This window comes from Dunckerocampus dactyliophorus, chromosome 15, assembly GCF_027744805.1.
Source record: "Dunckerocampus dactyliophorus isolate RoL2022-P2 chromosome 15, RoL_Ddac_1.1, whole genome shotgun sequence".
Classification (NCBI taxonomy): Eukaryota; Metazoa; Chordata; class Actinopteri; order Syngnathiformes; family Syngnathidae; genus Dunckerocampus; species Dunckerocampus dactyliophorus.
In genome coordinates this window covers 3,096,467-3,124,156 of record NC_072833.1, presented here as the reverse complement: position 1 = coordinate 3,124,156, position 27,690 = coordinate 3,096,467, and the positions used below count along the sequence as shown (strand labels likewise).

General features: G+C 42.6%; 1 protein-coding gene across 2 annotated transcripts in view; it reads left to right on the top strand.

The window, feature by feature from the left end:
* Positions 1-27,690, top strand: part of grm8a (glutamate receptor, metabotropic 8a) — a 185,713-nt gene that overhangs the window by 144,394 nt on the left and 13,629 nt on the right. For both annotated transcript variants that reach the window (XM_054799984.1, XM_054799985.1), the window contains exons 7-11: positions 7,259-7,462; positions 15,525-15,664; positions 17,885-18,031; positions 19,964-20,385; positions 22,472-22,838. In XM_054799984.1, coding sequence (XP_054655959.1) covers positions 7,259-7,462; positions 15,525-15,664; positions 17,885-18,031; positions 19,964-20,385; positions 22,472-22,838 — 1,280 coding nt within the window. The remainder of the gene's footprint in view (positions 1-7,258; positions 7,463-15,524; positions 15,665-17,884; positions 18,032-19,963; positions 20,386-22,471; positions 22,839-27,690) is intronic.

The window sequence follows — 27,690 nt, the reverse complement described above, 5'->3', positions numbered from 1 at the left end:
ACAGCTTTATTTAATATTTCAGCTTTCTGCTACTTAAAGTGGCGTTATTTTTCTCATAACTTATTACGCCTTTATTCTCGTGAAATTGTCACGACTTTTTCTGTTCATATTTTGACTTTATTCTTGTAAAATTACAGCAATTTTTTGTCGTCTTTTTGTTTGTACATTTTCTTCTGGTAATTATGGCATTATTCCCATAAAATGTTGACTTTATTCTTTATGACTTTTTCTGCAAACCTAAAATTGTTTTGTTTTTCTCCTACTATTGCGACTTTCTTTAATATTTCATCTTTATCCTACAAAAATGACATGTTTTCTTCATAATATTAAAATTAATTACAATAAAATTCAATTACTTACATTCTCTCTGTATTTTACAACTTTATTTCTTAATATTTTGGCTGTATTTTTGTAAAATTGCTGCAGATTTTTCCATTTTGGCTGCTGTTTTTTTTTCTAATTAAATGATATTTTTCAAATGTGCAGCGGGACAGTAAAAAAGCAGGTGCGGTCTGTGAAAGGCCCCCGAGCCGCACTTTGGACACCGCTGCCCTAACGTTACAGTCAAGCATTTTTTTAGCGCTGTCAATCTGACTCATTCGCTTGAATAACAGCGCCACCAAGTGGCGTATTTGTCAGAAAACTAAAAGTGCAACACAGTGGGGCAGAATGCTTTTGCAACCTTTTGTCTTCAGCGGTTCCGAAGCAAAAGAGTTGGCTTCCACAACTGGCAATTATGTTATCAAGTAGCTCTGCACCAGTCACAGTGACAGCTGCCAAGAAATACCCTGGAATCTTGCGAGAACCCGCTGGAGCCCAACAAACCAAAGCTAAAACCACACAGCGTGTCTTACTTAGCTCTGTTTCTAATCCATCTGACCTCCACACATTCACTCCATGTTTGTTAGCAGCAAGTATATCAATAAAGTCGATGGAATAAATTGATAGAATCATCTTTCCCGACCTTCTGCCGCCGAGGCGTGAAAATCACTGATTGTAGTAATTAATTATCAACAACAGGTTTGACCTCCTGTGTGTGTGTGTGTGTGTGTGTGTGTGTGTGTGTGTGTGTGTGTGTGTGTGTGTGTTCACGCTTTGTCAGTGTTGGATTTCCAATGTCAGAAACAAAATAAGGAGGAATTTTCCCTGCGAGGAGAAGGACACAGAGCATCATTAATCAGCATTTTGCAAGAAAACGCAATCACGCCTTGAGACCACTTAATTGTCCTTATGAGGGAGTGGGAGAAAGACGACTGTTTCTAGGGATTGCATCAGGTGTGTGCGCGCGCGTGTGTGCGTGTGTGTGCGTGTGTGTGCGTGTGTGTGCGTGTGTGTGTGTGTGTGTGTGTGTGCGTGTGTGGGTGTGTGCACCCGTCTAGTCTCTGCCTGCATCAAGTAGTGGCTTGTCAAAGCCGTTCAATTCCCACAAATGTATTCGTGTTAGCATGTTGGCCACACAGTCAGGAGATCAGGAAGATCTGCGTTTGAATCTCCGTTGGGCGTCTTTGTGTGCAGTTGGCATGTTCTCCACGTGCGTCGTGGGTTTTCTCCGGGTACTCCGGCTTCCTCCCACATTCCAAAAGCATGCATGTTAGGTTAGTTGGCGACTCTAAATTCTCTACAGGTATGAATGTGAGTGTGGATGCTTGTTTGTCGATGCTGTGTGTGCCCTGCCATTGGCCGGTGACCAGTCCTCTCGTCCTCTCGCCCCAAGTCAGCTTGGATAGGCTCCAGCATATCCCCGTGACCCGCGTGAGGATAGGCGTAATAAAAGATGTCTGGATGGGAGTCATGTTCGTGCTTTTACAAGTTTTATAGTCTGTTTGTTCATCTTTTTATGACTTGTTATGTTGCACTAAGAGGTTTTGCACTTACTTTCCGTTGTACTCCGTCGTACAATTGCAATACAATTTTTAATTCTGATTCCGTTATCTGGAGGTTAAATAGCGCCTCCAATGTGCATTTCTCACTACTTTCTGACCTTGAAGCGGATATTCATGACATTCCACCTACGTCACGTGACCTCTGACCCCTCTCAAATCAGCACATCCAACGGAGCTGAACTCTCGTGTCAAATTGAAAGAATTTGCCCTCAAGGCGTTTCCTCGGCTGAACATCCCATCTTTAATACATAAGAATCATTGATTGAATATTCTGTCTTCTTTGTCAAAGAAGGAAAGCAGAAATAAAGGTGGAGGGTCGGTGGGAAAAAAAAGATGCACCTGTCGTTGGTGTGTTATTTTCTGGCTAGGCGCCACGAGGTGCGTGCTGAGCCTCTTCTAAATATAAGATAATTGAGTTGAACATTTTCCTGCAGTTTGGGTCGCCGTTGTCATTGAGGGGTGATGGTGGGTCCACAAGCAAACTAGCTGAGAACCACTTATTAGCTCAGTGGTTCTCAGCTAGTTTGCTTGTGGACGTCTCATCATTATTGCTTCCGTGTGCCTTAGGTTGGCCACAATAAAAGGCCACTCCAAAATATGCAGGTTTAACTGTATTGGGGGTGGTCAGTAGGGGTCCGAAAACTAGTCTGTATCTGCTGTGGAGTGTTATTTTGTGTCTACAGGGCTCTAATAATGATAGAGATTGTATTTAGGAAGGGTTTCTGCGCTCTAACTACCAAAGTATTCCATTTATGAACTCATTCAATACCAAAGATGTGGCAGACGTTTTTATAAACCCGAATGTCCGATCCCAGCAACGTATTTATAAGTCTTTTGCGTTTTTTTGTGCGAGAGGCAAAAAGAGGTGATGACGCAACTGTCCACGAATGCTTTTAAAACGGCCACAAGGTGGCAGAAGTGCATTTGGTAAGAGATTGGCATGGATCATGTGAATGGAAGAAACACACATGACGGGAAGGAGGAAGTGAGAGAGTGTGGAGGGGCGTAGCGTGCGGAAGGTTACGCATTGAGTCGAAATTATAACACATGCACACGTGCACAGACGTGCGCGCATAGTTCAGTTCCAAATGTGAAAATTGTAAATACAGTAGTTCACGGTGTTATATTTCTAAATAAATTGTTATTTTGATGTAAAACAAGCCCTTTTTTGTGTTATATATTTGTTGTTTAGATATTTGAGCTGTCACAAAAGCAAAACACATTTGTGTCAAAGTGAAAGTTATGCTTGAAATGTCTCTTTTCACAAAAAGCTGGTTTTCTCCTTTCCCTAGTCGGGAACTGATATGTTCCTGAAGCGTACCTACGTTCTCCTGCTCATTCCTCAAGAACGCAAAAAGGTAGAAAGAAACGTATTTTTCCGATGAAAGAAGGCAGTCATATGTTTCCGTGTTTATATCGCCATAGAACACAATATTCTGTGTGCCTTGAAAGATCAGTGAAAATGGTCTAAAATGGGCCGGCACTGAAGGGGTTGTCTTTTGAAAAATGGCTGGGATTGAAAGAGTTAATATTGAATCCCGCTTTGTGGAAATTCACTCCTCAGGGTTGGGACTGGAACCCATTAACAGCGATAAACGAGGGGCGCCTGTATACTGTAACGAGCCAAATATAAGACAGAAAAAGACAGTTCATCTTATATTCGGGGTCAGGGCACTTCTTCCTGGGCGGCAACATTTCCGCCGTTTAGTGTGCCAGCTAGCCACAGCTAGCTGACCAACTCATGCATTCATTCATAACTTATCGTCTTACTGGTATATTCGGGTCCTTGTGGTGTATCGCCATGCGAAATTGTAGTAGAACTGTAATCCAAGCTAACACGCGCTGTGTTGTCTTGATGATGACATCCATGAATGCCTTTTTAGCTTTATTTATAGACAATTAGCATAATTAGCATCGGGATTACGCCACGTACACGTTACACTCGTCAGCCAGCTCGAGGGCCTTTTTGTTGATTTGTCACATTCGGTTACGCTTTGTTGGTTTGCGGCTGCCGTTACCGTCTGCTTTATGTGGCACAAATGAGCCATTGCAGCGACAGTATGGATGCATGCTTCCTCGCCCTGGGCTAACATGGATGTGTGGATGTGGAGTGACAAAAGGCCATATGGCTCCTCTGGTGCACGAAGGTCGAGTGGAACATGTGGTCGGCAAACGCCTTTATTGACGTTGTGGTTCTGAAAAAGCAGTAGTAGCATCGATAGTCCCAAACTACACAGTGAATCTTGGCCGGTGACATCATGAAAACACCCGGAAGGCGCACACTCAACTGGAGAAGCACTCTAACGCAAAGAGTAGCTTTTATACAAAAAGCGCCGCTGCCTTTGTGTTTTTCCCCTAAAACTCTGCAAAATATCCGAGTCCTGCACTCAAAGAAAGTTTGCGACTTGAAACCACCTGAAGCGTTGGTTGTTCTCCAATAAAAGTCCATTAGCTTTCATAAGAGACGTCGCTGGACGCAGCAAAGAAGTTGTCCCCCGCTGATGCTTCATTCCCCTGCTGTCCACTTGACCAGCCTCAAATGCCTTTAGCTGGACTCAAGTGAACGTCACATTTGTAAAACTGCCACCAGAATAACTCAAGAGCAACTCTGATAAATCTCATACATCTGTCGTCTTAAAGGAAAATGCTTAATAATGAGTAAAAGGTAAGAAGTCGTGCTCAAAAGGACCAAAGTACGGCAAAATACTGTAAGTACACGTTATCATAATGTACCTTGACTACGTGGTCACAGCATGTAGATAAAACCAGAAACCTTGTTGGAGATGTTCAAGCAGGTCCATCCCAGCATGTGCAGTAATGAGCTATTTTCACATCTTCAGACGGCACAGACAGAGGAAGACACGTGTGTTCGTGTCCCACATAAGGATTGTGGATGATGGGCAGAATTCCCCCAAAAGTGCAGTTTTCCTTTCAGTAGAGAAACGATCAGAAAAAACCCAACTGGAAGATCTCATCAAACCACTTTCGATCGAGCTGCACGCTGCATTCCTGGCAGCTGATTCGATGTAAGGATACCGGCTGAAAGGTTACTATCCACGTAAGTGACATCCTTGGAAAGGTTGAGCCCGTCTGGATGAGTTTTCCTGTCAAAGCCCAAATGGAAGTAAATCCCCGGCAATGAGGCATGCAGTTTCTTAGCGAAGGGTTGGGAGGTGCGTACATGCAAACCAACAGGAGGCGCCAAATGTCGTCTTCTTCCTATCACGCACACGCCAGCAGCGCGCCGGAGCAGTGGTTCTCCACTGGTTTGGCTGCGGGACCCCTTCACGACAAGCTGCGATACAAATTGTGGAAATCTTTCAGCTGAAATAGCGTCTATTTAGTGAAGAGACATGAAAGTGGCGTTTGAATTGGAGGAAGTGCAAAGTAAGACCGTGTGACAGCACAAAATAACTTCATTGATCGCATGGTTTTCCCCCCACAAACTCTAAATGAATGGAAATGTATAAAGTGTCTGTGTAGGTTTTTCGGTACATGGTATGTCTGAGGAGTGCAGTTCAAAAAGATACAAATATGCAAATGGGACGTGTTTTCCTGATCAACTCAGTAGGGAAGTCTAATAACACCAGAAGGGGCATCCCCCCAGCCTGGGCGAGTAGGTCGAATTGGGATTGAAACGCCTCCCAGTCCGCTTTCCCGTCATACCCGGGAGTTTTATTGTCGGTGGAACCCGCTCATGTAACATAAGGCCCTCTGAAATCTGTTGTATTTCCGTTTTTTACCACCGTAAAGCGTATGATTTTTGGGCAAGTGATTAAAATGTCCATTAATGCTTGCATTTGGTGATATGTGTGTGATGACAACAGCTGACGTGGTAGGACTCTTAACAGCACCTTTTTCTGTACTAAATAGCACATGCCCCCCAGCATAGAACATCCGAAGCCGGCCCGGTGCCAGTTGTTTATGTGTTGTTATCTTTGTGTTCCCTCTCCCCTTTCACCTCCTTAAACCACTGTTCATCTGTTCAGCTGACAGTGGAATAAAGCATATTTCTATGAAGTACTTGTAATCAGTTCATAGATTCATTGCTAAAACACTTCTATTGATACTTCATTAATTCATCCATGAAGTTTGGCTGTGTGATGCGTTTCTACTCCCGGGATGCGTCCAGGAGTCCATGTCGCGTGTTAAAAGTGTCTTCTTTCAGAGCAATGACATGTATTTAACATATAGGCTTTATTGTATCCGGATACTTAAGACTTATTTCAGCTTCAGTGTGTCTCCATGTTGGTGGAAACATCGCCCCCTCCTGGTGGCTCGTCTTTGTCGCTTGTGAATGGAATGCCTTAAGGAGCGCCGCTGTGACAATCCAGGGAGACTGGTGTTCAGGTAGCGAAGCATGGTGCCGCTTGACTTTACGTGAGTCGGTGCTCGGTAGTACGAGCATAATTGGGTCGGTGCCAATAAAAGTACCCTATTTGGTACCCGTCCCCGCACACATCAGCTTTGCCAGTGATGGACATTTTTGCCTCTTTTCTCAAACCACTAAGTGGTGGTTGCTGGTTCACATGGATTCGGCCCATCTGGGGCCCAACCGATTACTCCGTTCATCACAACAAGGAGCTTCTGATGAACCGACTGAGAATATAATCTTTGGTTGCAGCCCTAATGTCTCGTATGTGTCCATGTGTGATATTTTTAACCCTGATCCAAGGTTTGGCCATGCATACAAAGCGCCTGCCGACTGCATTGCGTTCTCAGGACCCCATGATTGCCTCATAGATGCCCGTATCGATTGCGGGGCCTCTGGTATTGTTAATGCATCTCTGCCCAAGATGGATTTTGATTTTATTTTTTATTTTTTGTTGTCGTTGCCCAAGGTGGCTACTTTTAAAAAGAAAAAGGAGGGGAGAGACGGGACAGAACATTAGGTACACGAGTGCAAACGATGATGTGCGGTGGTGCTGTATGCGTTTCTTTCCTATTGCTAACTCAATTATTAAGTGCACTCATGAAATAGTGATGCTGCATAAGCCGCATTGTATATAAAAGGACTGCTGTAAATGTTTCAGCACGGTGCACATTATGTACTTTTCTCAAATTACCATGTGATACAAACAGTCGTCATGTGACGGGGGCGGGGAGTTCAAAAAGTGGGCATCCATTTATTTTGTCTTGCTTGAACTCAAACAAGGAAATTCCATTATGAGCGCATCACCAGAGGGTTCTTTCACCTGCAGCTCTGCAACCGGGGCGTGAATGGACCCAGTTTTTCCTCATCAAAGGGCACTTTTTAGCCATTTCTCGCTGCACGTCTTCTTTTTATAGGCTGTATTCATAATTCAACACCGCCTACTGCCCTCTGGTTCACCGTAGCTTGGCTAACTTTTCTGCAATATCTCTTTGTGTCTCAGGTTTGGAAAAAGTTGGCCGGGATTCCAGCTACGAGCAAGAGGGCAAGGTGCAGTTTGTGATGGACGCGGTGTACGCCATGGCGCACGCTCTGCACCACATGCACCGCAAGCTCTGCTACGGCTACCCGGGGCTCTGCCCACGCATGGCCAACAACATCGACGGCAAAGAGCTGCTCAGCCACATCCGCGCCGTCAACTTCAACGGTGAGTGTGGCGCCCAATAATGTGCCCAGCTTCTTAGACTTATTTTGGTAAGGTTATATTTTATTATTTAGGTTGTATTTATTATTTATGTATGTATTATTTCATTTATATTGTATTGACCCACACATTACCATTACCAAGACCATTATGTATTTCTGTCCCAGTAGGGGGCAACAGTTCTCTTTTCCTCCAACCGGCAGCAACAGATCGTCTATGAAGAAGACGGATTGCGGGTTGAGAGAGGAAAATGGCGAAACACATGCAGAAAAGGAGCGTAGACAAAAAATACAGGCAGCTAATGCTGTGACGGAGCTTGTCCAGCGGTGGATCTGCCTTTAGTAGTGACGCGATCGCAAAAGAGGTGACGTAGACGCAAATACAAGCTAGCGTGTAGCGTCTCTGAGCCATGTGGCGCGATACCGGAAGCAGTTCAGAGCCGACCCCGATTCTTCTGACGAGTGGCAGCAGCAGGGATTCATCCCCACATCCAGCACACCCCACCGTCACTCTGCCTGAATTTGCTTCTCTGCAGAAAAAGCTGGTTTTCGTTACCTTCTTCTATCTTCTACCGCCAATATCTAAAGACCCCAAAAGGCTAGAAACAAACTTCTTTTTTCTGATGAAAGAAGAGAGTCTAAAGTTTCTTTAGATAGTTTCAATGTTTATGTACTCCTAAAACTCAATATTCTGTGGGTCTTGAAAGTTCAGCAAAAATGCGCCCAAACTCTGGTAGTATGGATCTCTCTGCCCTGAACATGAAATCAGGAAGGGGGCACCCCACTGTGTACATTATTGTGGTTGCGCTGGTGTATAGAACTATAGAACTGTGTTCTACTACTTCAAAAGGGTGAAATATGTCATATTTGATGGTGTGGTGAGTGCATATATTACTGCATGTACTAATTAGAATCAATTTATCCATACAACATTTCCCTCTCCTCGTCTTCACTGAAGATGGTGATTGAAATAAATGAAGGCAGTGTAATGCAATTAGACGTGGAACAGGAGTCCTGGCAGTTCATTTGCTGGACTGCAGGCTTCTCAGAAGGTGGTTGTCCACCAGCATGATCCTGTGTGTTGTATTCGTGTGTATTTGCTGCATACTGTCCCTGCATGCGTGCATATCATGCATACATCGCCGATCAGATCATTTTCATGAATACTTTGTGACTGTGCCCCAGCAACTTTTCATTTCCTGCCGCTTGCATTGTGCAGCGTGGCTAACGAGACACGCAGGGGAGAATTCATACGAACGAGGATGACAAAAAGCACTTCCAAACACGCACGAGCGTATTTGAATTCCCGCACTGTCCACCAACGGGGGCTTGAGCCGCGCTTCCGTGCACGAGGAGGTGTTGTTCAGTTATTGTCAGCTTAGGGGGGCGCCACATCCTCCCTGAACCCCCCGAATCACTTAGCGTGGGTTTGCGCGCCATGCTAGCTGATCCTCAGCAATTTGCATGGATGTGCTTACATGTGTCAGTAAGTCATGTGATTATTTCCCCAGGTGTGGGAAAGCGAGAAGGGAGGTCTCGATGCAAGATACTAAACTCCGTCCCTCTGGCAGATTATTGCCGCCAGTTAGGACACAGTGCACAAAGACACTGCCCCCCACTGACTGCCATAACACGGTGCATGTCCCCCCCCCGTTACCATGGCGACAGCTCGCCCGTGTTAGTTAGCCCCTCTAAAAGTGTTACAACAAAGAGAATAGAGCAGCAGAGGAACGCCGAATGAGACAGAAGACGATAATGTGATTCTCCTTGAAGCGCTGCGGTAATAATTCAATCTGCTGGCGACACACCAGCGACTCGTGAAGCGAAATGAAAGAAATCCCGCGAGGACGACGACAAAATTGCGCGTCACTGTCATCATCGGGATTTCATAAGACCTTTACATCGCGCTTGATACATCACAACATATACACCGTGCATGTACACTATGTCCTCTATGGTGGCTGTGATCAGCACAGGGATGACATCAGAGCCCTCCGATTGGCTGCTTAGTGAGCGCTATCATCTCCCATTGATGCTCAACCTTGATCATCTTGCAGAAAAAGCCCAACATTTCTTCTTTTTCTGCCTTTGAGTGTCATGCCAGATGTTTTCTGTGTCTTAGTCCTTTTCGCATGAAGCAAATTCATGCTTTTATGCAAACCCAAGCTTGCTCCTTTCATAGTTTTCACCTCAACTTGATGCAAGTGATGCTAACGTGTTGGAAAACTGCCGTGCGGCTCGGTTTCTGCTTCAGAATGTTGCGGCACATGTTGGAATTCATGTTGTCCTTCAGTGAACTGCAGCTCTCCCGGTGCTGGCAGCACTCATGCACCTGCCTGTCAACATTTGCATGATAAAATAAGGGAATTGTAAGGGAAAATAAGGGAAAATAAGGCAAAATAAGGGAAGGTCTGAGCTTCCTCAAGACTTTCCACCAGCATTCCTGGCGTATGTCTTTTATTTTGAAGGCCTGACTTTACCTGCTACAAAAACTATAGAACTGTTCTTGCAGAAACGGAGATTTTTTTTTCATGAAAGTTGAAATATGGGAAAAAATGAAGAAAAATGGTGGAAAAAGTAATTCAAACTTTTGAATGTTTTTTTTTTGTGATGCTGCCACAGAAGGGCGATGATAACCGTAGAGCCAGACACTTAAGTTGACGTTTCCCTACTTGGGGACTTTGGCGTCTGTATTCTGGCTAAACAATGTGGTGACGTTGACAATACAGTCGAAATTTACGCCACAATTTTGTCTCTGTTTGCGTGCATCCTCCTGTTAGCATACGCTATGGCCGGGCTTGTCAGGTTATTCATAGACGGTGTGAGTCCGTCTGTATTCTTAACACATTATTAATGAACCTCCTTCCTTGTTAGCATGCTCTTAGCTGGCGAACAAAATGCCGACCGGAATCGTAAGTTACGTCACGCCTCTATGATGTCATCAGGGGTGTGTAGTTTTACAGCTGGGACCCAAAAGCGGGTCGCGAAGCCGCTTTCAGTGGGTTGCAGGTCGGGGAAAAGAACAAAACAAAAGTAATGTAATGACCCAATGTCCGTGAATGCACCTCACATTCTTGCCTATGCTGTACGCTTGCTACGCCGCCACGCGGTGCATGCCATGTTTACGGGCAACTTTGTGAAAATTGAGCAGGAGGGAAAGACATGGAGCGGGTCCGTCCGACACACAGCTGCAGATATCTGCTGGAGAACACGGCGCCATAAAGACAGGGTAGCGTCACACTGCTGCAGCTACCGTAGTTTTGCAAATAGTCCCTTTAAAAAAGAAGATATTTGAGAAGTTTGAGTTGAAAAAAAATGCCCAAAATGGATAGCGGCTCGTCATGGAGCGGCGATGGTGCGTCCGCAGCCAAACCAGTTGAGAAGCACTGCTCCAAAGTATATTTATCTCGTGGAGATACCATAATCATAGTTACAGCAAACTTGACTTATTTCCACTCAATTTGTAAGACAAGAAAACTTCCTCAACCGCCGCCAGGTCACGTCTCCCGCCAGGAGACAAGACGGATCACGCCACGGGAACCGGCTTGCACTAATTAGAGCATCTTGACTTTGAGGGGGTTGAACTGCGTACCTGGCAGTGTAACCCTGTGGGCGAACAGAAGGGGGGGCGGGGGCTGTCGCAATGACGAGGGGCTTTGCCGGCTGGTGGGTGATGAAGCTGGGCCCTACTCATAATGACCTGAGGGAGGCTGAGCGCGCAGCGCGGTAATGCAGGAATTTACTTGCTAGGAAATGATGAAGTTGACCTAATGATCTCGGGGAGGAAGAGTGAGCCCACGGTGGCAACGACGCGACCTCGGAATAACGAATAACCCGTGGAAGAGAAGAGGCAGAGAGGTGACGGACAGCAAGTTAAAGTCAGTAACGGCTTCAGTGTGACTCGAGGACTCGATGACCGTCACTTTGTCAGGGCACCGTGACACGGAGACGCAGGAACTTGAAGAAAGAGATCAAGTTTTAAATTGAAGGCAGTAAGGTACAGGACACCTCAACTCCAACTCCACCTCATTGTCTATCATGAGCCACCTTCCATTTTATTAATAATGTCCCACCGGTGCCTCCTCAGGCCGACATGTAATCCCCTACTTATTACCTGTTGCTGTCGTCCAAGCAGCAGGTAGTAAGTAGTGGGGATTATTGACATATGATCCAAGTTTAAACGCGTGGCGAAACACCGCGCCTCACCTATTAGAGCTCCCTGACTGTGAATGCATCGCTACTCAATCAAGCAAATAGGCCAACTGATGAGAACTTTCTCGCACTTTTCTGCCTTGAGAGACCGGAGGAAGTCCAGCAAAGAACTTCAGCATCTGGCAGCACGGTTGGAAAGCCAAATTGATCCCCTCTACAGCAGAAAGAAGCCCCATTCTTCTCTGACAGTCTTTGGGCAATTTTAGCAGCCAAGAAAATTTGCTAAAATATTCAAAAGCCCACAAAGATAAGAGCCAAGATCAACGGGAAAAAGGATCAACCAATGACTAAAAATCTGGATCAACTTGTCCTTCTGGTGCTAATTTATCTTCAAGGGAGTCATGTTGTGCTAATACTTCACAGGCTGAAACAGGCCCGGGGCTTTACTTACAAAGCTTGCCTACGCACAAAATGGGGCCGGAAGGTTGCGTACGCCGTTTCCCACGCCAAGTACGGTACTTATAAAAACACAACTTGACGTTTGTCGTCGGCGTACGCACCTTTTGGAGACGTGGCAAAAAGTGTTGAAGTGAAATCACTTGTTGGAAATAAAGATGCAGTGGAAGCCAGTAAGGATGCAGCCATCATTGCATGGAACCATCACGCCGTAATTGACTTAAAACATCTGTGGAAAGTTATTGACATGTCACTGATGGATATCATTCAGCATAAACACCACAACATGGTTTGTGGACTAAAAGATACGTGAAAAACACAACGCGGCGCTTGAATTCTTCATCATTTCATTTTCTAAGCACGATAACATTATGTCTTTGATTAATGTCAATTATAACAAACATGAGGTTAGCAATTCAATCATTCTCGGGTTTAAGTTTACACGAGACAGAGCTAGTATGTCTTTGGTGGTCCGTTTTTTTGGACACTTTTTTTTGGTTGCATATATTTCTTTAATGTCGTGATGACGTTGACAGCATCAAAGTACAGTATCGGGTATACAGTAGAATCATTTGGTGAGGAGCTAATTTTGTGTGTTCAAAGCACAACAAAAGAAAAGCGCATCATTTGTGGAAAAAGTGGAGGGGTGACGCATTTCAATGACACCTCACGCCTTCTACAAACGACCCTGTTCAGGGCAGCCTGTTTTGGAAATCATATTGAGGGTGGTCTTACGTAAATTAGCCCTTTTGGTACGTCAAAATGAAAACTGATGCTGGGCAGGGACTCTTCTATGTATGTTTTAGCAATTAGGAACGTTTCTCTTTATATTTCTGCCGCTTCCAATGTATGCGTGATAATTAGACACAAAACTTTTACAGCAAGGGAACATTTTGGACCTTGAAAATGTGCAAACGGTTGTCTTTTCTGGGGTGAAAGGGGGACGCACATGAGTTAGAAGTGGTGGTCTGTGCGAGATAACGGCTTGGCGAAGCGATGAAGCAAGACTAAAAGTTAAAGCGAGACAGCCGGGAATCGAGAGCCGAAAGACGGCAAAAACAGCTGCTGTGTGGAAGCTGGGAAGGCTTTGGCTGTTAACAGCCTGCAAAAATGTCAATTTGTGCAGCCAAAAATCCTGCAGGAGAATTAAGCAGGAGTAAGAAAGCAGATGTTTGCACCTCAACTGGAGAGGAAATAACGGAGGTTTAGCAGAATGACATTCAGCGTTAATTTCCCTCGTTGCATCCTTTGCTAAAACCTGCATTACTTTTTAGTCATGTAGCAGTGATACAGTACATGATGCCGCTTCTGACCCGCCCCTGACCTACATTAACTCGCTCACCACTTTGTAATAAAATGCAGGCTTCGCTACACATCTTGAAATACACACCTGTATAAAGAGACCTGTTCAGAGCATCCTGTGTTGGGTGGGAAAACGCATGGTGAGGCCGGCCTATTGCTAAAGGAAAACTGCACTTTTGGGGGGGAGATTTTCATCATCCATCGTCCTCATGTGAGGCAAGAATGCACGTTTCCCTTTTCTGTGCGTTCTAGCTAGCCGCCCTGTGCTGGCAGTTGTTCACTTACTACGCACATAATTGGGATTCACCTTTTCACCAAGGAGTATTAGGGCCACGTTGGGGGGAAAAATCGTAGATTTTGAGAATAAAGTCGTAAGTTTATGAGAATAAAGCGATACATTTACAGTATTTTCATTTATTGCTTAAATTTATTTAAATTAATTTCAATTTTAATATATCTGCTTCTGCTCAACTGCTCAGTTTTGCAGCCACGTTATGAATAAAAGCTTGCTTGAAGCAAGAGGAAAGGTTCCTTCCTTCCTGAAGAGTTCTGCTCTTTTTTCCCCTCTGACACGTCTGACACAATGACACGTAATTGTACGACTTATTCTCATAAATTTACGACTTTATCTTGTAATTTTTTTTCCTCAGAAATTTCCAACTTTATTCTCGTAAATGTACGACTTTTTTTCTCATAAATTTACGACTTTAATCTCGTAATATGATGACATTTTTTTTTCGTAAATTTACGACTTTTTTCTCGTAAATGTACAACTTTTTTTCGCATCAATTTTCGACTTTTTCGTAAAATTATGACATTTGCGAGAATAAAGTACATTTACACGAAAAAGTTGGAAATTTACGAGAAAAAAGTCAGAAATTTACAACTTTTTTCTTGTAAATGCGCAACTTTATTCTCGTAAATGTACGACTTTTTTCTCATAAATTTACGACTTTAATCTCGTAATATGATGACATTTTTTCTCGTAAATTTACGACTTTTTTCTCGTAAATGTACAACTTTTTTTCGCATCAGTTTTCGACTTTTTCATAATATTATGACATTTACGAGAATAAAGTTGTACATTTACACGAAAAAGTCGGAAATTTACGAGAAAAAAGTCGGAAATTTTTTACAAGAAAAACTTTTTTCTTGTAAATGCACAACTTTATTCTCGTAAATGTACGACTTTTTTTCTCATAAATTTACGACTTTTTCTCGTAAATTTACAATATTCTCGGAAATGTATGGCTTTATTCTCATAAATGTACCACTTTTTTTCTCATAAATGTACGACTTTATTCTCTTAATATTGCGACTTTCTTTCTTGCAAATCTGCGACTTTATTCTCGTAAATTTGCGGCTTTCTGTCGTACCTATTCCGCCAATAAAGCCTTCTAAAATTCCTGCAGGAGAGTTAAGCAAAAGCCCACATTACTCTGTCACAGTTTAATAGTAATGTGTGTCCGCGTGGACATGATACAGCTTCGCACCGCCCCCTAGCTAGATTAACTTGCCCCGCTTTTTAATAAAAATAAAATCAAATGCTGCCGTCTTGGTAGGAATATATGGGTTAGCGCCCATCACTAAAACACTCAAAAAGAGCTTTAAATCAGGCTGATAATGTGAGTAATTTATGCTAATGTGTTAATAATACACTTTTGTATCATTTTTGGGGTGGGGGTGTTTGCTCAAACTATTACCCACAAACGTATTTGAATGCCTTTCTGAATGGGTTTTCTTTTTATGTATCCTCAGCTACCGTTTCAGTGACTTATAGCATGTGGGCTTTATTTCCATAAGGCAGTATTCCCTCCACATGTACATGGTAATTGGATTTCCGATTGGCTTGTCTCCCCATAAAAGAAAGACTGAAGGAAAAGGGACGGGAACAAACAGAACAGAAAGAGAAATAAAGGTTATAGGCGCCAAGTCAAGCAAAGACATAAATGTAGCCATGCATGTCGTTAGTCACACCCCAGCACAGACTGAATGCTGTATACATTATAAATAGGCTGAGAGTCTTAGAGAACATCTCTTATGTTAATACTCCATGTATGATAATCACATTTTCAATAAAGGAGGTAAACATGAAGCGACTGGCTTGGACTCCTTCCAGTCATCTTATGTCTTTTTTTAAATTTTTATTTTCACAGGAAGTGCTGGCACACCGGTGGTTTTCAACGAGAACGGAGACGCCCCAGGACGATACGACATCTTCCAGTACCAGATCACCAACAGATCCACTGCAGAGTACAGAGTCATTGGATCCTGGACCAATAAGCTGCACCTCAAGGTGGGATTTTCCTCCGGTGTACTAATTTCAAATGCATGTTATCATGAAAATGATAAAAGATGCAAACTCAGTGTTGGGCCTGGTGTTCTAAACCCACACAGGACTTCATTAAAAACGGCCAGATGACAGACTAATAGACAATGAATGCTTTCTGCATGATGGATTATTGGCTGTGGAGAGAGAAACCAGTGCCTATGATCTGTTTGGGCTGCCCACTGGTGGAAGTAGTAGGCTTTGAGTGCTAAGTTGTATTTGTAGAAAAATAAAAAGAGACTAATAGCTTAATACACACTTAACACTTCATATTTAATAGCAAACAAGCCTGTTGAGAGCAGCCTGTTTTGGCTGGAGAAACGTGTTGTGAGGATGGTCTTATATAACAAATTCCTCTTGTTATGTCAACAAAGCTGAACAGGAATCCTGGATCGATATTCCAAAAACGTAAAACACACCAACCCACGCAAACAAAGCAGTTAGGCATTTCAAAACAAACAATTCGATCCTCACTCTATCACGGTTTTTCAACATTTCTTAATAAGTGGTCGCTGTTTTGTCGTTGAATGCGGCCTATAATTAGTCAAAGAAAAGATGCATATTTGAGCAAATTGTAAATATTCTTGGCCTAAATGAAGCATGTTGAAGAATAAAAATAGCTAAATGAATGAAAATCCAAATCTCAGGCATTCAGAAGACGTGGTGTCTTGTGTAATATCTGTGGTCGCCTCTAAGGAGCGAGGCCTTGGAAGTGACGTGTATGACATCAGCTTGCTAGAGTTGACTGTGTGAAGCTGAGTGTTAGCGGCAAAGACTTTGGTTAGCAGTGTGGAGAGTGCGTGAGTCGTGGCCGACAGCATCTCCTGTGTTAATGTTCACTGCGCTTGCATATTTTTTTTTATAAACGAGTAATACCTCACCACTTCGCCCTTTGAATTTCGTGGCTTTACTCGATCACGGTTTTTCAAAAAGGTATTCATTACTAAATCATCACTGTTTTATGGTTGAATGCAGCCTGTTATTAGTAAAAAATAATTGAATCGTACCGAAATTAAGCATTTTCAAGCATAAAAGTGGCCACATGAACTAAAATATCAATATTAAAATACAAATATAAGGCATTCTGGAGATGCATTCAAAGACGTTGTGATGCTATGCGGTATTCTACACTGGTCACTAGGTGTCAGTAATGTTACTGTAATGTTAGGTGAGTCACACAAGCACCAGGCTTGAGCGCCACAGCAACAGGCTTTTATTGCAGGTTTGAAACTGACACAATAATCCCTAACACGAGCAACTGTTGTGGCCGTAAGATAAACCTCAACTCTCAACACCCGTCATCACTTCCTGATCGCCAGCCACACATTTATAGCAACAGCACTTGTCTTATTTATGTCATAAATGGCTTATTTTCTCCTATTATGTCTACTGTATTGGGTAATACGAGTGTAAAGGTGAATATAGGGGTGTTATTTTATGTCTAGAGGGTTCTAATAATGTTAAAAAACGTATTTAGGAGGTTGTAAACAGGTTTTCTAAGCTCAAACTACAAAAGTATTCCATTTATAAATAAGGAATTGTACTTTGAGGAAATTCACTCGCTGTCAGGTCTGGGACCAGTTAACCACGATAAACGAGGGATTGCTGTATTTTGTGGGTAACAAGAAAAAAAAATTCCCCAAATGAGTCACTGTGATCAATATTTAATTACATCTTCAGTGGCATTAATTACCAATCCAGTACAATAGCACCTGTCAGCTGTTAAAATGACATTTTGGGCAATGAGTTTGTGTTCTGTGGGGGAAAAAAGGTAAATCTTATGAATAAGGCATGAATGGGAGAAGCAAGTCTACTCTGGAAGCGATCAAGCGTCACGAGATGTTAAAAAAAATAGTAAAAGTTTCAAACCGCACTAATTTGCACTTCTGCTCAGGCGCGGACACATGAGGACGTGAAGTCATTATTTTTCCTGACAGATATATTTGCATCTCCCAGCCAGCTGCCAAACACTGGATGGGAATGGAAAACACTATTTTCTATTAAAACATGTCATTTTGATGCGTCGTACTTTCTTAAGTTCCCTATTATTTCACTAGTTTTTCCCCTGCCTTGTTTTTTTACCACTGATTTTCTCCAAAACCTTGCCAGCAGCGTGCATAGCGGCAGGGATGTGCACTAAAGCTATGAAATCCGACTCAGTTCCGGTGCCCTTTCAATACCCTCCAGGTCGAGGCCATGCGCTGGAAGACAGGCGACCCATCACTGCCAGCCTCAGTCTGCAGCCTCCCATGCCGTGCTGGGGAGAGGAAGAAGGTGGTGAAGGGGGTACCCTGCTGCTGGCACTGTGAGCGCTGCGAGGGCTACCACTACCAGGTAAGCCAACATTTCAACAAAACACATTCTTTGATTTCATGCTTTGTTTCTTCTTCTTATAACTCTTAACTCTTACTAACAGTATGTACTTGAAAAGTCAGCACATTTTGCAGGCATGTGCATCCTGGCAAAAGTGTTTTAATTCATTTTATTTAATCATTTTTAGCTTCCTTTTTTTTAAACAGGGGACCAATACGCAAACATGAAAAAAAATACATTTTATTTCATGCTTTGTCCCTTCTTAATATTAATCTTCGCAATTATTAATATGCTTTTTGAGGGTTTAAACTTTCTTCAAAACTTACCAAATTTTCCAACCATGTGCGTCAGGGCGGAAAAGGGACCCATTTTAGGGTAAGCAGATGTGAGCCCCAAAAAGTCACTCAGTAGCGCCCCCGGAATGTTAAAAAAACAACTTGCCAGGGGTCAAGTTTTAATTCATTTCATTGTTTTTCATCCTTTTTTTCAAAAAGGGGCCAGATAGACGAACATAAAAATATTTTATTGTATTTTGTGTTTAGTCATTTCTTGTTATTTCTCTTAACGGTTATTCATAACATTATGCTTTTTCAGGGTTTTAACACATTTTGCCAGCGCGTGCGTCCGAGTGAGAATGCACCTATTTGGGGGCAACCAGATTGCGAGCCCCAAAAACTCACTCAGTAGCGCCCCCTGGAATTGGGAAAAATGACATGCGGGGGGGCAGGCTGGGGCTCGTCCAACGATGCTCGCAACTTTAATTTGAATTTGTTAAGCAATTTGTTACAAAAAATCTTCTTTTTTTTTAAGAGGAGACCGAAAAGGACGGACAGTTAGAAAGCTAATGGCGGGGAGTGTGCACATCATTTTAAGTAAAGGAAAAAATGTCTTATTTAACATCGCAAGGCTCCATTTGATTAAACTTAAAAAGGAAATCTTCCCCCATTCAAGGGAGTCAAATCCATAAGCAAGTACAGTGCAAAGACTCGCCTTGTTCGGGAAGAGTCAAAGGATGGAGAAAAATATGAAGCATAACAGCAAGCAGGCCATGATTGTCAGAGGGAGCAATCAATACTCATTTTGCTGACACGAGCAGCGGCAAGCAGATCAATAACGCCGCTGACACATTTACTGTAGATTTGGGACCCGAGCAGTGGAACTAGTTATAGCGCCTCGACGAAAAAACAAGCGCGGCGCCATAAAGCAAGGGCAGAATCATAACATACAAGTCACTTCACAGGTGGCGCATGGAAGCTGTGCAGTACAGTACATGCAATGGTACAGTAGTACTCTCCAAGATTGTTTTTGTCAGTTTGTATGTTTATTCCAGCCGAATTCAGGAAAATATCTCAACCTCTATTTCTAGAGCGATGAAAAATACACAATAATAATATAAAAATGATGTATTATTATAAAAATATTATCAAATTTGTCATCGTTGTCAAAGCTATTATTATGCTTTCACAAAGTTACGTTTTTCTTCACTCGAGTGTTCATCAATAAGGAATGTTTATAAAATAAATGAATAAATGAATAGAAAAAAGTCAACATTTTATACATTTCATATATATTTTTTAATTAATAGAAAATAAAATACTTTTGAAAAATATATATATAATTTATGAACTAACAGGAAAGAAAAAGGACAAAAAAACTAAAATTAACAAACGATTTTTTAATTTTAAATTGTATTTTAAAATGGCTTCCTTATAAAATCCTAATTTTAATTTTTAATTAAACTCGATGTTTCACGTCTGATTTTGTTTTTTATTTAATATAATAAGCAGTGCTAGTAGTCGTATTGTTATTGTTTTATTGTACTTTGATTATACTTTATTACTATGGTTTTACTGCATTACGTAGGCATAAACAATTCCGAATGCGTCCTATGTTGTACATTTTGGTCTTGTTTTAAACAGTCAGTAGATAAAAGTTGTTAAAATTGGGTTCCAGGCTTCAGAGTTCATGTGCGAGCTGTGCCCGTACGAGATGCGACCCGACGCCAACCGCACGGGCTGCGTGGCCATCCCCATCATCAAGCTGGAGTGGCACTCCCCTTGGGCGGTCATCCCCGTCTTCATCTCCATGCTGGGCATCATCGCCACGTCCTTCGTCATCGTCACCTTCGTGCGCTACAACGACACGCCCATCGTGCGGGCGTCGGGCCGGGAGATGAGCTACGTGCTCCTCACGGGGATCTTCCTGTGTTATGCCATCACGTTCCTCATGATCGCCGCCCCGGATGTCGGCGTGTGCTCCTTCCGGAGGATCTTCCTGGGCTTGGGCATGTGCTTCAGCTACGCCGCGCTGCTCACCAAGACCAACAGGATACATCGCATCTTTGAGCAAGGGAAGAAGTCGGTGACGGCGCCAAGGTAGGTGACGCAGACTCAAGGTTGATGTAATTGATACTTTCCCTGCGCTCGCTTGTGTCGTATTCGCACGAGGCCTTAACCTCTTCTGCCAGGGCTCTCGCCGTCGTTATTCATCATTATGTTTTGCTCATGCATTATTTATCAGGCTTGAACTCGCACTCACCTATTTGCGCTGTTTGCGCTCAGTGGGAGACACTCCTGGCACCGAGTGTCACACAAGTGGCTGAAATGGTAATGTTGCATTTAATGGAAGTCAAGAGTGTCCACGAGCAAGGAGACCATCTGTTTCCTTGCCACGGACACACAAAAACAAAATGTTACAAGATCCTACATAAGCGCCCTTTTACAATGCATTGTCCTTTGAATAAATACTCATCGTGCAATCTGGATCCAATCAGGATGCTTTTTATTTTGGCGTTACGGCATTGAAGCGCATTCCAATGAAATATTGCAAGATTTGAGATAGGTATTGATTTCATATTTGAGTTTAGATTATTAGTATTATTGTTATTATTATCTTATTTCATTCAATATTGAGAAATTGTTGAGAAATTGCAGTAATTTACATTTTGCACTTTTGGATCTTAAGAAGGATCTAAGTAGAGCTTCAAAATACAAAAAGAAGAAATGGGAGGGAGACAAAAACCTTTTGGAGTAAGCAATTTATTGCAAACAAGCATTCAACGCTGGCAAACAGCTTTTACCCACAGGCCATCAGGCTTCTCAACGAAGCACTCGCACACGCCGCACGCACACACTCATAGCACTTTATTTATTTATTTATTTATTTATTTGTTTGTATTATTTGCTTGTATTAATGTCTCTTCTGTTGTTGTTGCTTAATTTATTGGTATATATGTTTATGTGTTTATGTTTCTTATGTTCTTATTCTTTCATTTGTTTTCTTTCTTTTCTTGGGAGAATGAACAGAATAAGATTTTCATTGCATGGTATAACTGCTGTTTTACTATGCACATGACAATAAAACTCTCTTGATCTTGTATCTTGTAAAGTGAAACAGGCTGTTCATCAGCTGATGAAAAGTTGAAGACCACAGCTTTTGAAAGCCAAAATCTTGGCAAAAATGTGGATTCAATGTCATTTCTGTCAGGTATTCACACCGTCATGATCTCTTGTTGGCAAAGGCAAAAGAGCTTTCTCTCTTTGAACGCGGTGGGATTGTTGAGCTGCATAAGCGAGGCCTCTCGCAGCGCGCCGTTGCTGCTGAGGTTGGACGCAGTAAGACAGTCATTTGAAACTTCTTCAAAGATCCTGAGGGTTATGGAACAAAAAAGACAAGTGGTAGATTCAAAAAAATGTCACCGCCCTGAGCTGGAGGATCCGATTGGCTGTCTGTCATGACACGGGACCATCCTCGGCCCAAATGAAGGTTGTTACAGGTGACGAGTGCAGTCCAATAACCATCAGACGCCATCCGCGAGAAAAGTCTTTTTACAGCAAAAAACTTCTTCAAAGGCCTCGTCTCTTTCAACGCCACAAAATTGCCCGTTTGGAATTTGCGCCAAACATGGGACATTGAACGGTGAAAAAGTGTTATTCTCTGATGAGGACAAAATGGAACCTTGACGCTCCTGATGGCTTCCAACATCACTGGCATGACAAGGAGATCCCACCTGAGATGTTTTCCACACGGCACAGTCGGGGCGCCATCATGATCCTTCAATGCAACAATGGAACGTCAGGTTGTGCAGGGGCGTCAAACGGCAGCTGGCTATGTAGCGATGTTACAGGGGGCATCCCTCATGACTGAAGGCCCTCGTCTGTGCGGTAATGACTGGCTTTTTCAACAGGACAATGCAGCACTTCACAAGGGACTTCTTTCAGAGGAATACGCTCACCATTTTAGACCATCCTGCGTGTTCCCCTCATTTGGGTTGTTTTTTTTAAAACTTTTGATCAGCTGATGAACAGCTAATACCACTTTAGTGCTTGTTTGCAATAAATAGCTTGCTCAAATATGTTTTTGTCTCATGCCCATTTCTTCTTTTTGCATTTTGAAGACCTACTTAGAACGTCCTAAGGATGCAACAGTGCCAAATGTCAATTTGTTTTTTTTCTTTCCTAGGTTCATCTCTCCAGCCTCCCAGCTGGTCATCACCTTCTCCCTCATCTCCGTCCAGCTACTGGGCGTTTTTGTATGGTTTGCCGTGGACCCGCCTCACACGGTGGTGGACTACGGGGAGCAGCGGACCCAGGACCCTGTGTCGGCCCGCGGCGTCCTCAAGTGCGACATCTCAGACCTGTCCCTCATCTGCTCTTTGGGTTACTCCATCCTGCTGATGGTGACGTGCACCGTGTACGCCATCAAGACGCGCGGCGTGCCCGAAACTTTCAACGAGGCCAAGCCCATCGGGTTCACCATGTACACCACCTGTATCATCTGGCTGGCGTTCATACCCATCTTCTTTGGAACATCTCAGTCGGCAGAGAGGGTAAGATCTGCATTTTCTACTTTCAGACGTCATGTTAGTCTCGAGCAGCGAGTATAAAACAAAGAAAAAGCAAAATATCAAATGAAAAGACTGTACAAAATGAACAGTGAGTCACCATCAGTGCGAGCCTGGTGCTCGCTTTCCAGGAAGCGTGGTTTGATGTGCATGAGTATCCAAAATGTTCCAAAATGGTTTTGAAGACATTTTAGGCGCTGATCACTACAAAGCAGGACTCTTCAGAAAAATGAACAGTATCTGCTGCAGAAAGTTCTGGATGGTTGCTTTGCACTTGAATCCAAGACGACATAAGAACAAACTTGCCCGTGCACACAACACACGAGGCATTTGGGGCAATAGGATACCTGGAATCAATATAGCTGCTGCTGAAAGTCATCATTTGGGTTGAATTTGGCTTCTCTCTCGTCTTCCCATTATTTTCAATGGCCTGGGATGCTTTTGCAGCAGTCCCTGTGAGAAAGCTTGCTAACACAGTTTGTCTCCTTATGCACACGCTGGACAACCTTGACATCTCGGTGAACGGAATATGTTTACATTCCATTCGACATACCGTCCTTTTCTGATGATTTTTCTGTGTCTGTTTTTGTGGCACAGTTCCAGGCCTTTGGTGAGGTGATTGGGGACCCCTGTTCTAAACAACTCAGTGATATGTGATCAGTCACGTCACGTTTATGGGCTTCCTGCCCATTTTACAACGTTATTATGTTGAGATTGACCACTTTCATTACAGTCATGGATTTTCACTAACGGATACATTCTCTTCCCTTGCTGAATGCTTCTTCAGAGATCAAATGCGTGCATTTGCTCGTGCTGTCAATAAAAAAGAGTTTTGGCAGCTGTGGATATGCTAATGGTGCTTTGATGTTTCTTATGGCTACTAGGAGCATTGTGCATTCATGTTTACTTAAATGTGCATGGATGGAACAATGAACTGGCAAAGTCAAAGAAAGCACAAGATGTTACTCTATTGAATCAAAGTTTTTGGGGGGAATATATTTTGAAAAACGAAGGAAAATGTCACAGAAAGTTATCCAGCCGCACACTCTCAAATGTCAACAGTCTGCCCTATTTTGTCATCCTCCTCCCCCAAAGGAAAGGAGCTCACTATACCTCGGAGTCCACTGAAGCTTCACGACTGTACTCCCACTCCCGCAGTGGAAGAGCCGGCGGGTAAAACGTCTCCTAACTTTGGAGTGTCACTCATGCATTTTATTTTTATATTTTTTTATATTACGTCTCCCTTTTTGGCTGCACTTTAGCCGAGTGTTGACAGTGAAGAACAAGGGTTCATCTGGGAAAAGGCTGGAGTGCCATTGGGTTTTTCTTCTATTTTAACCATGGGGCCTTGCTACAATTAACAGTTTACGTAAACTCTACCAAAATGTACTAAATTATTTATTAAAGAGTTTACTTATGCATCTATATCTTTATTTAGTTTTGAGGTTAGTTGAGAAGAACCTGATTTCTGATGCAAAACAAGCTTTTTTTCCAATGTAATATTTATCTTCTTGCCTTATAACCTTGAAGAAACTAAATATCCTCACTCAAAAAACGTCCACTTCTCAAATCCTGCTGAAACATTTTATATCAATACATTGCAAGGCGTGTTTGCTTATTTGGTGCCTGAACACTGAGCAATCGCGGTGCGAAGGCTCTATTGGAACTGCTATGTTTATTATTATTCCGCGCATTTCCTGGCATGTTTGGGTGCCTGACCTTGCATGAAAACTTGGAAATTGGATGGGTCCCGAACACGAATCCCCAAAACAGTAGCGCCCCCTATACATTTATTCAAAATCAGCCCCTGCCACCAGTTTCAGTTGTCATCACAGGATGCAGAACAAAGTCTCAAGAACCCATGTTCGTAAACCACCAGCAAGTTAGCCATTTTGGATTGGACCGGCCATTTTGGGCCAAAATCAGGGGTTTTATTTTGACAAACTCCTCCAAGGGACTTTGACTAAATGAGCCCAAATACAAATCACGCATACTGGACAGATGGACAGTGACAAATTGCAAAGCATTTTAGCCTCTGCCGTAGGACGTGGGCGGGGCATTGCAAGAAACTTTGATGGTCAGTCTGACGATTTGCAGACGTCACTTCCAGAATAGCAACAGGAAATGACAAAACACGTTTACTTACTGGCATGCATTCTTGTGAAGTCATTAGTAAGAAAAGTACTGCAGCTATTGGCTGTTTTAGAAGTCGCTAGATGATGTCGGATGTGGTTGGATAATTTGCAGTCGTCACTCATTTACAGTGGTTAATTGATGAATGATATGATTCAATGTTAATAAATGGAATATTTTGGCAGTTAGAGCATAGGGAACCTGTTTCGGACTTTCTAAATGTGGTTTTAAACATGATTAGAGCCCTGTAGTCAAAGTAACAGGCCTATAGTCACCTTTACACTCCTATTATTCTTTGTTTACAACACTGTGCAACTCTTATGCTGCAGGGACTCGAGATGGCCGCTAGCTAGCAAGCTAGTGAGCGAACCAATTATCCTCGAATGCATTTCTTCTAAACTTAAGAAGCCAAAAATGTACAAGTTCCACAGGGAATGGGAGGAAAACTTTTTTTCACTCTATCATGTCGTACATGCCATGGCTGGCTTCATGACTTCATGCAATTGTAAGGTAAGGTAATGTAATGTAATGTAAGGTAATGGCTCAATGTTTTGTGTCATTACTGCCGCCTAGTGACCAGAATTGTACATATCACTTGTATTTCAATATGTTTTGACTAATAATAGACCACAGTCTACCATGAAACGGGGATTGTTTATCAATTCATTAATTTCAGAAAAGATTAATTTCAGGAGCGATAATCAAAGCGCAATATTGCGAGGAACTATGATGCTGGAACCGATGCTGCGGGGAAAAAAGCATCATCTCGTGGGAGGGCAAAAAAGTGAGTAAAAAGATCTTAGTTACGTTTAGAAGTACAAATAAAGTTCATTCTTGGTTTGGTCATTTAACATTGGCGGTCCCTCCATTAAAATAAAATAATTGTAATATTTTATTTCGGTCAGGGCCTCTCAAAGTGTAATAATTACAGTCTATCCGGAGTTGGCGCGTTGGTGATTCATTTGCACTTTGGCTGCGGAGGGGTGTAGTCTGCTATGCTCTCAGTGTGCCACGGGGGCTGATTGCGCTGATTGCGAGTCACTGCTTTGGGGGTGGGCGGACCTTGGACCTCGGTGAGAACAGTAACTGCAGAACAATACGTGTTTTCGCTTTTAAGTGTCCAAACACCAGACAAGTCTCCAAAGATGTCTAGATTTGCCAAGAGGGTTTGGAAAGTTGCCAGATTTAGCGAGAAAGTGGAAGTGCACATTCAGTCCTAGCGAGCTGATTGGTCTGTTTATGCACAGTCTTCCACTCTCATCCAATGGCACGGCTCTGTCCTCATGAATATTCATGGGCGCAACCTAAAGAGGCACTGACCTTGCATACATTTTGCTGCATCTGTTGTTTGTAGGCAGTGAAGTGTTGCATCATGTTTGTGACAACAAGCACTGGAGCATCAGTGCGTTGGATTGTGACATGTTTACGCACCTAATTAGACGTTGCGGCTTCATGTGTTTGTGTGTTATGGCGTGCTGTGGAAGCGGGATATCCACCAACTTTTATATGTCCTTTCTAATTGGAATATCCTGTCCAGCGTACAGAAGAAGAGGGAATAAATGGTAATGATGTGACTTGCTGATGGGTGGGCTGTGGGGGGGCTTAAATGAGGAGAGGTGCACTCACATTACGATTACATTTGCCTTCACGTTGTCTCATATCCCGCTTCAATGTTCCATCCTCCAATTAGCGATGCAATGTACCGCATACTTGATGGTTTACTCAGCATTATTCGGGAGAAGCAAGTAACGAGCTGGTTAATTTTTATTATTATTTTCAATTTAGAAGACATTTAGACAGAAATTTAAGCCACAGCCGATCAAAATTAAAATACTGTTCAATATCTAAAAATAACTACTTTATTTCTGCATTTTTAAAAATATTTCTATATTGTATGTTATTTTTTGAGAGGCAAGTTTTTAGTGATAATAATTTGATCGTAGTGTGTTTAATATCTTGGGGTGAAAATAGATGTGTTTTTGTTGGTAATGATACTAATGTCTAATCACCAAATGCTAACAAAATGTCAGCAAAATTGTGTTTGTAGCGCATTTTGTCGGCCATGTTTGTATTTTTATCGGGGCTGTCAAATGATTAAAAATGTGAATCAAATTAACTCATTCAATACCAAAGATGCTCGCCGCGTCTTTTGTGTTATTTTGCGCCAGAGGCAAGAAGAGGTGATGACGCAAGTGCGCAATAAAAGAGGCGGCTTTTCATAAAATTGGCCACAAGGTGGTAGAAGTGCATTTGATAAGCGCTCGGCATGGATCCTTTCCGTGTATCAACACGTTCTATAGCAAGGAGGTAGTGAGAGAGCATGGAGGAATGTGGCTTAGTAGTTACGCATTGTAGGGAAATTTTAACGCATGCACGCGCGCGCACACGCGTGCACACAGAGTTTAGTTTCAAATGTGAACATTGTAAATAGTTCATGGTGTTATATTTGTAAATACATTGTTATTTTGATATAAAACAACCCCCTTCTTCTGTTGTTTATGTTGTGGTGTAGTTGTTTAGATATTTGAGCTGTCACAAAAGCAACAAACTTGTGTCAAAGTGGAAGTTCTGCTTGACATGTATCTTTTCACAAAAAGCTGGTTTTCTCTTTCTATCCGGGAAGTGATATTTTCCTGAAACTTACCTGTGTTCTACTGCTTTTTACTGAAGAACGGAAAAAGGTAGAAACAAACTTTTTTTCTGA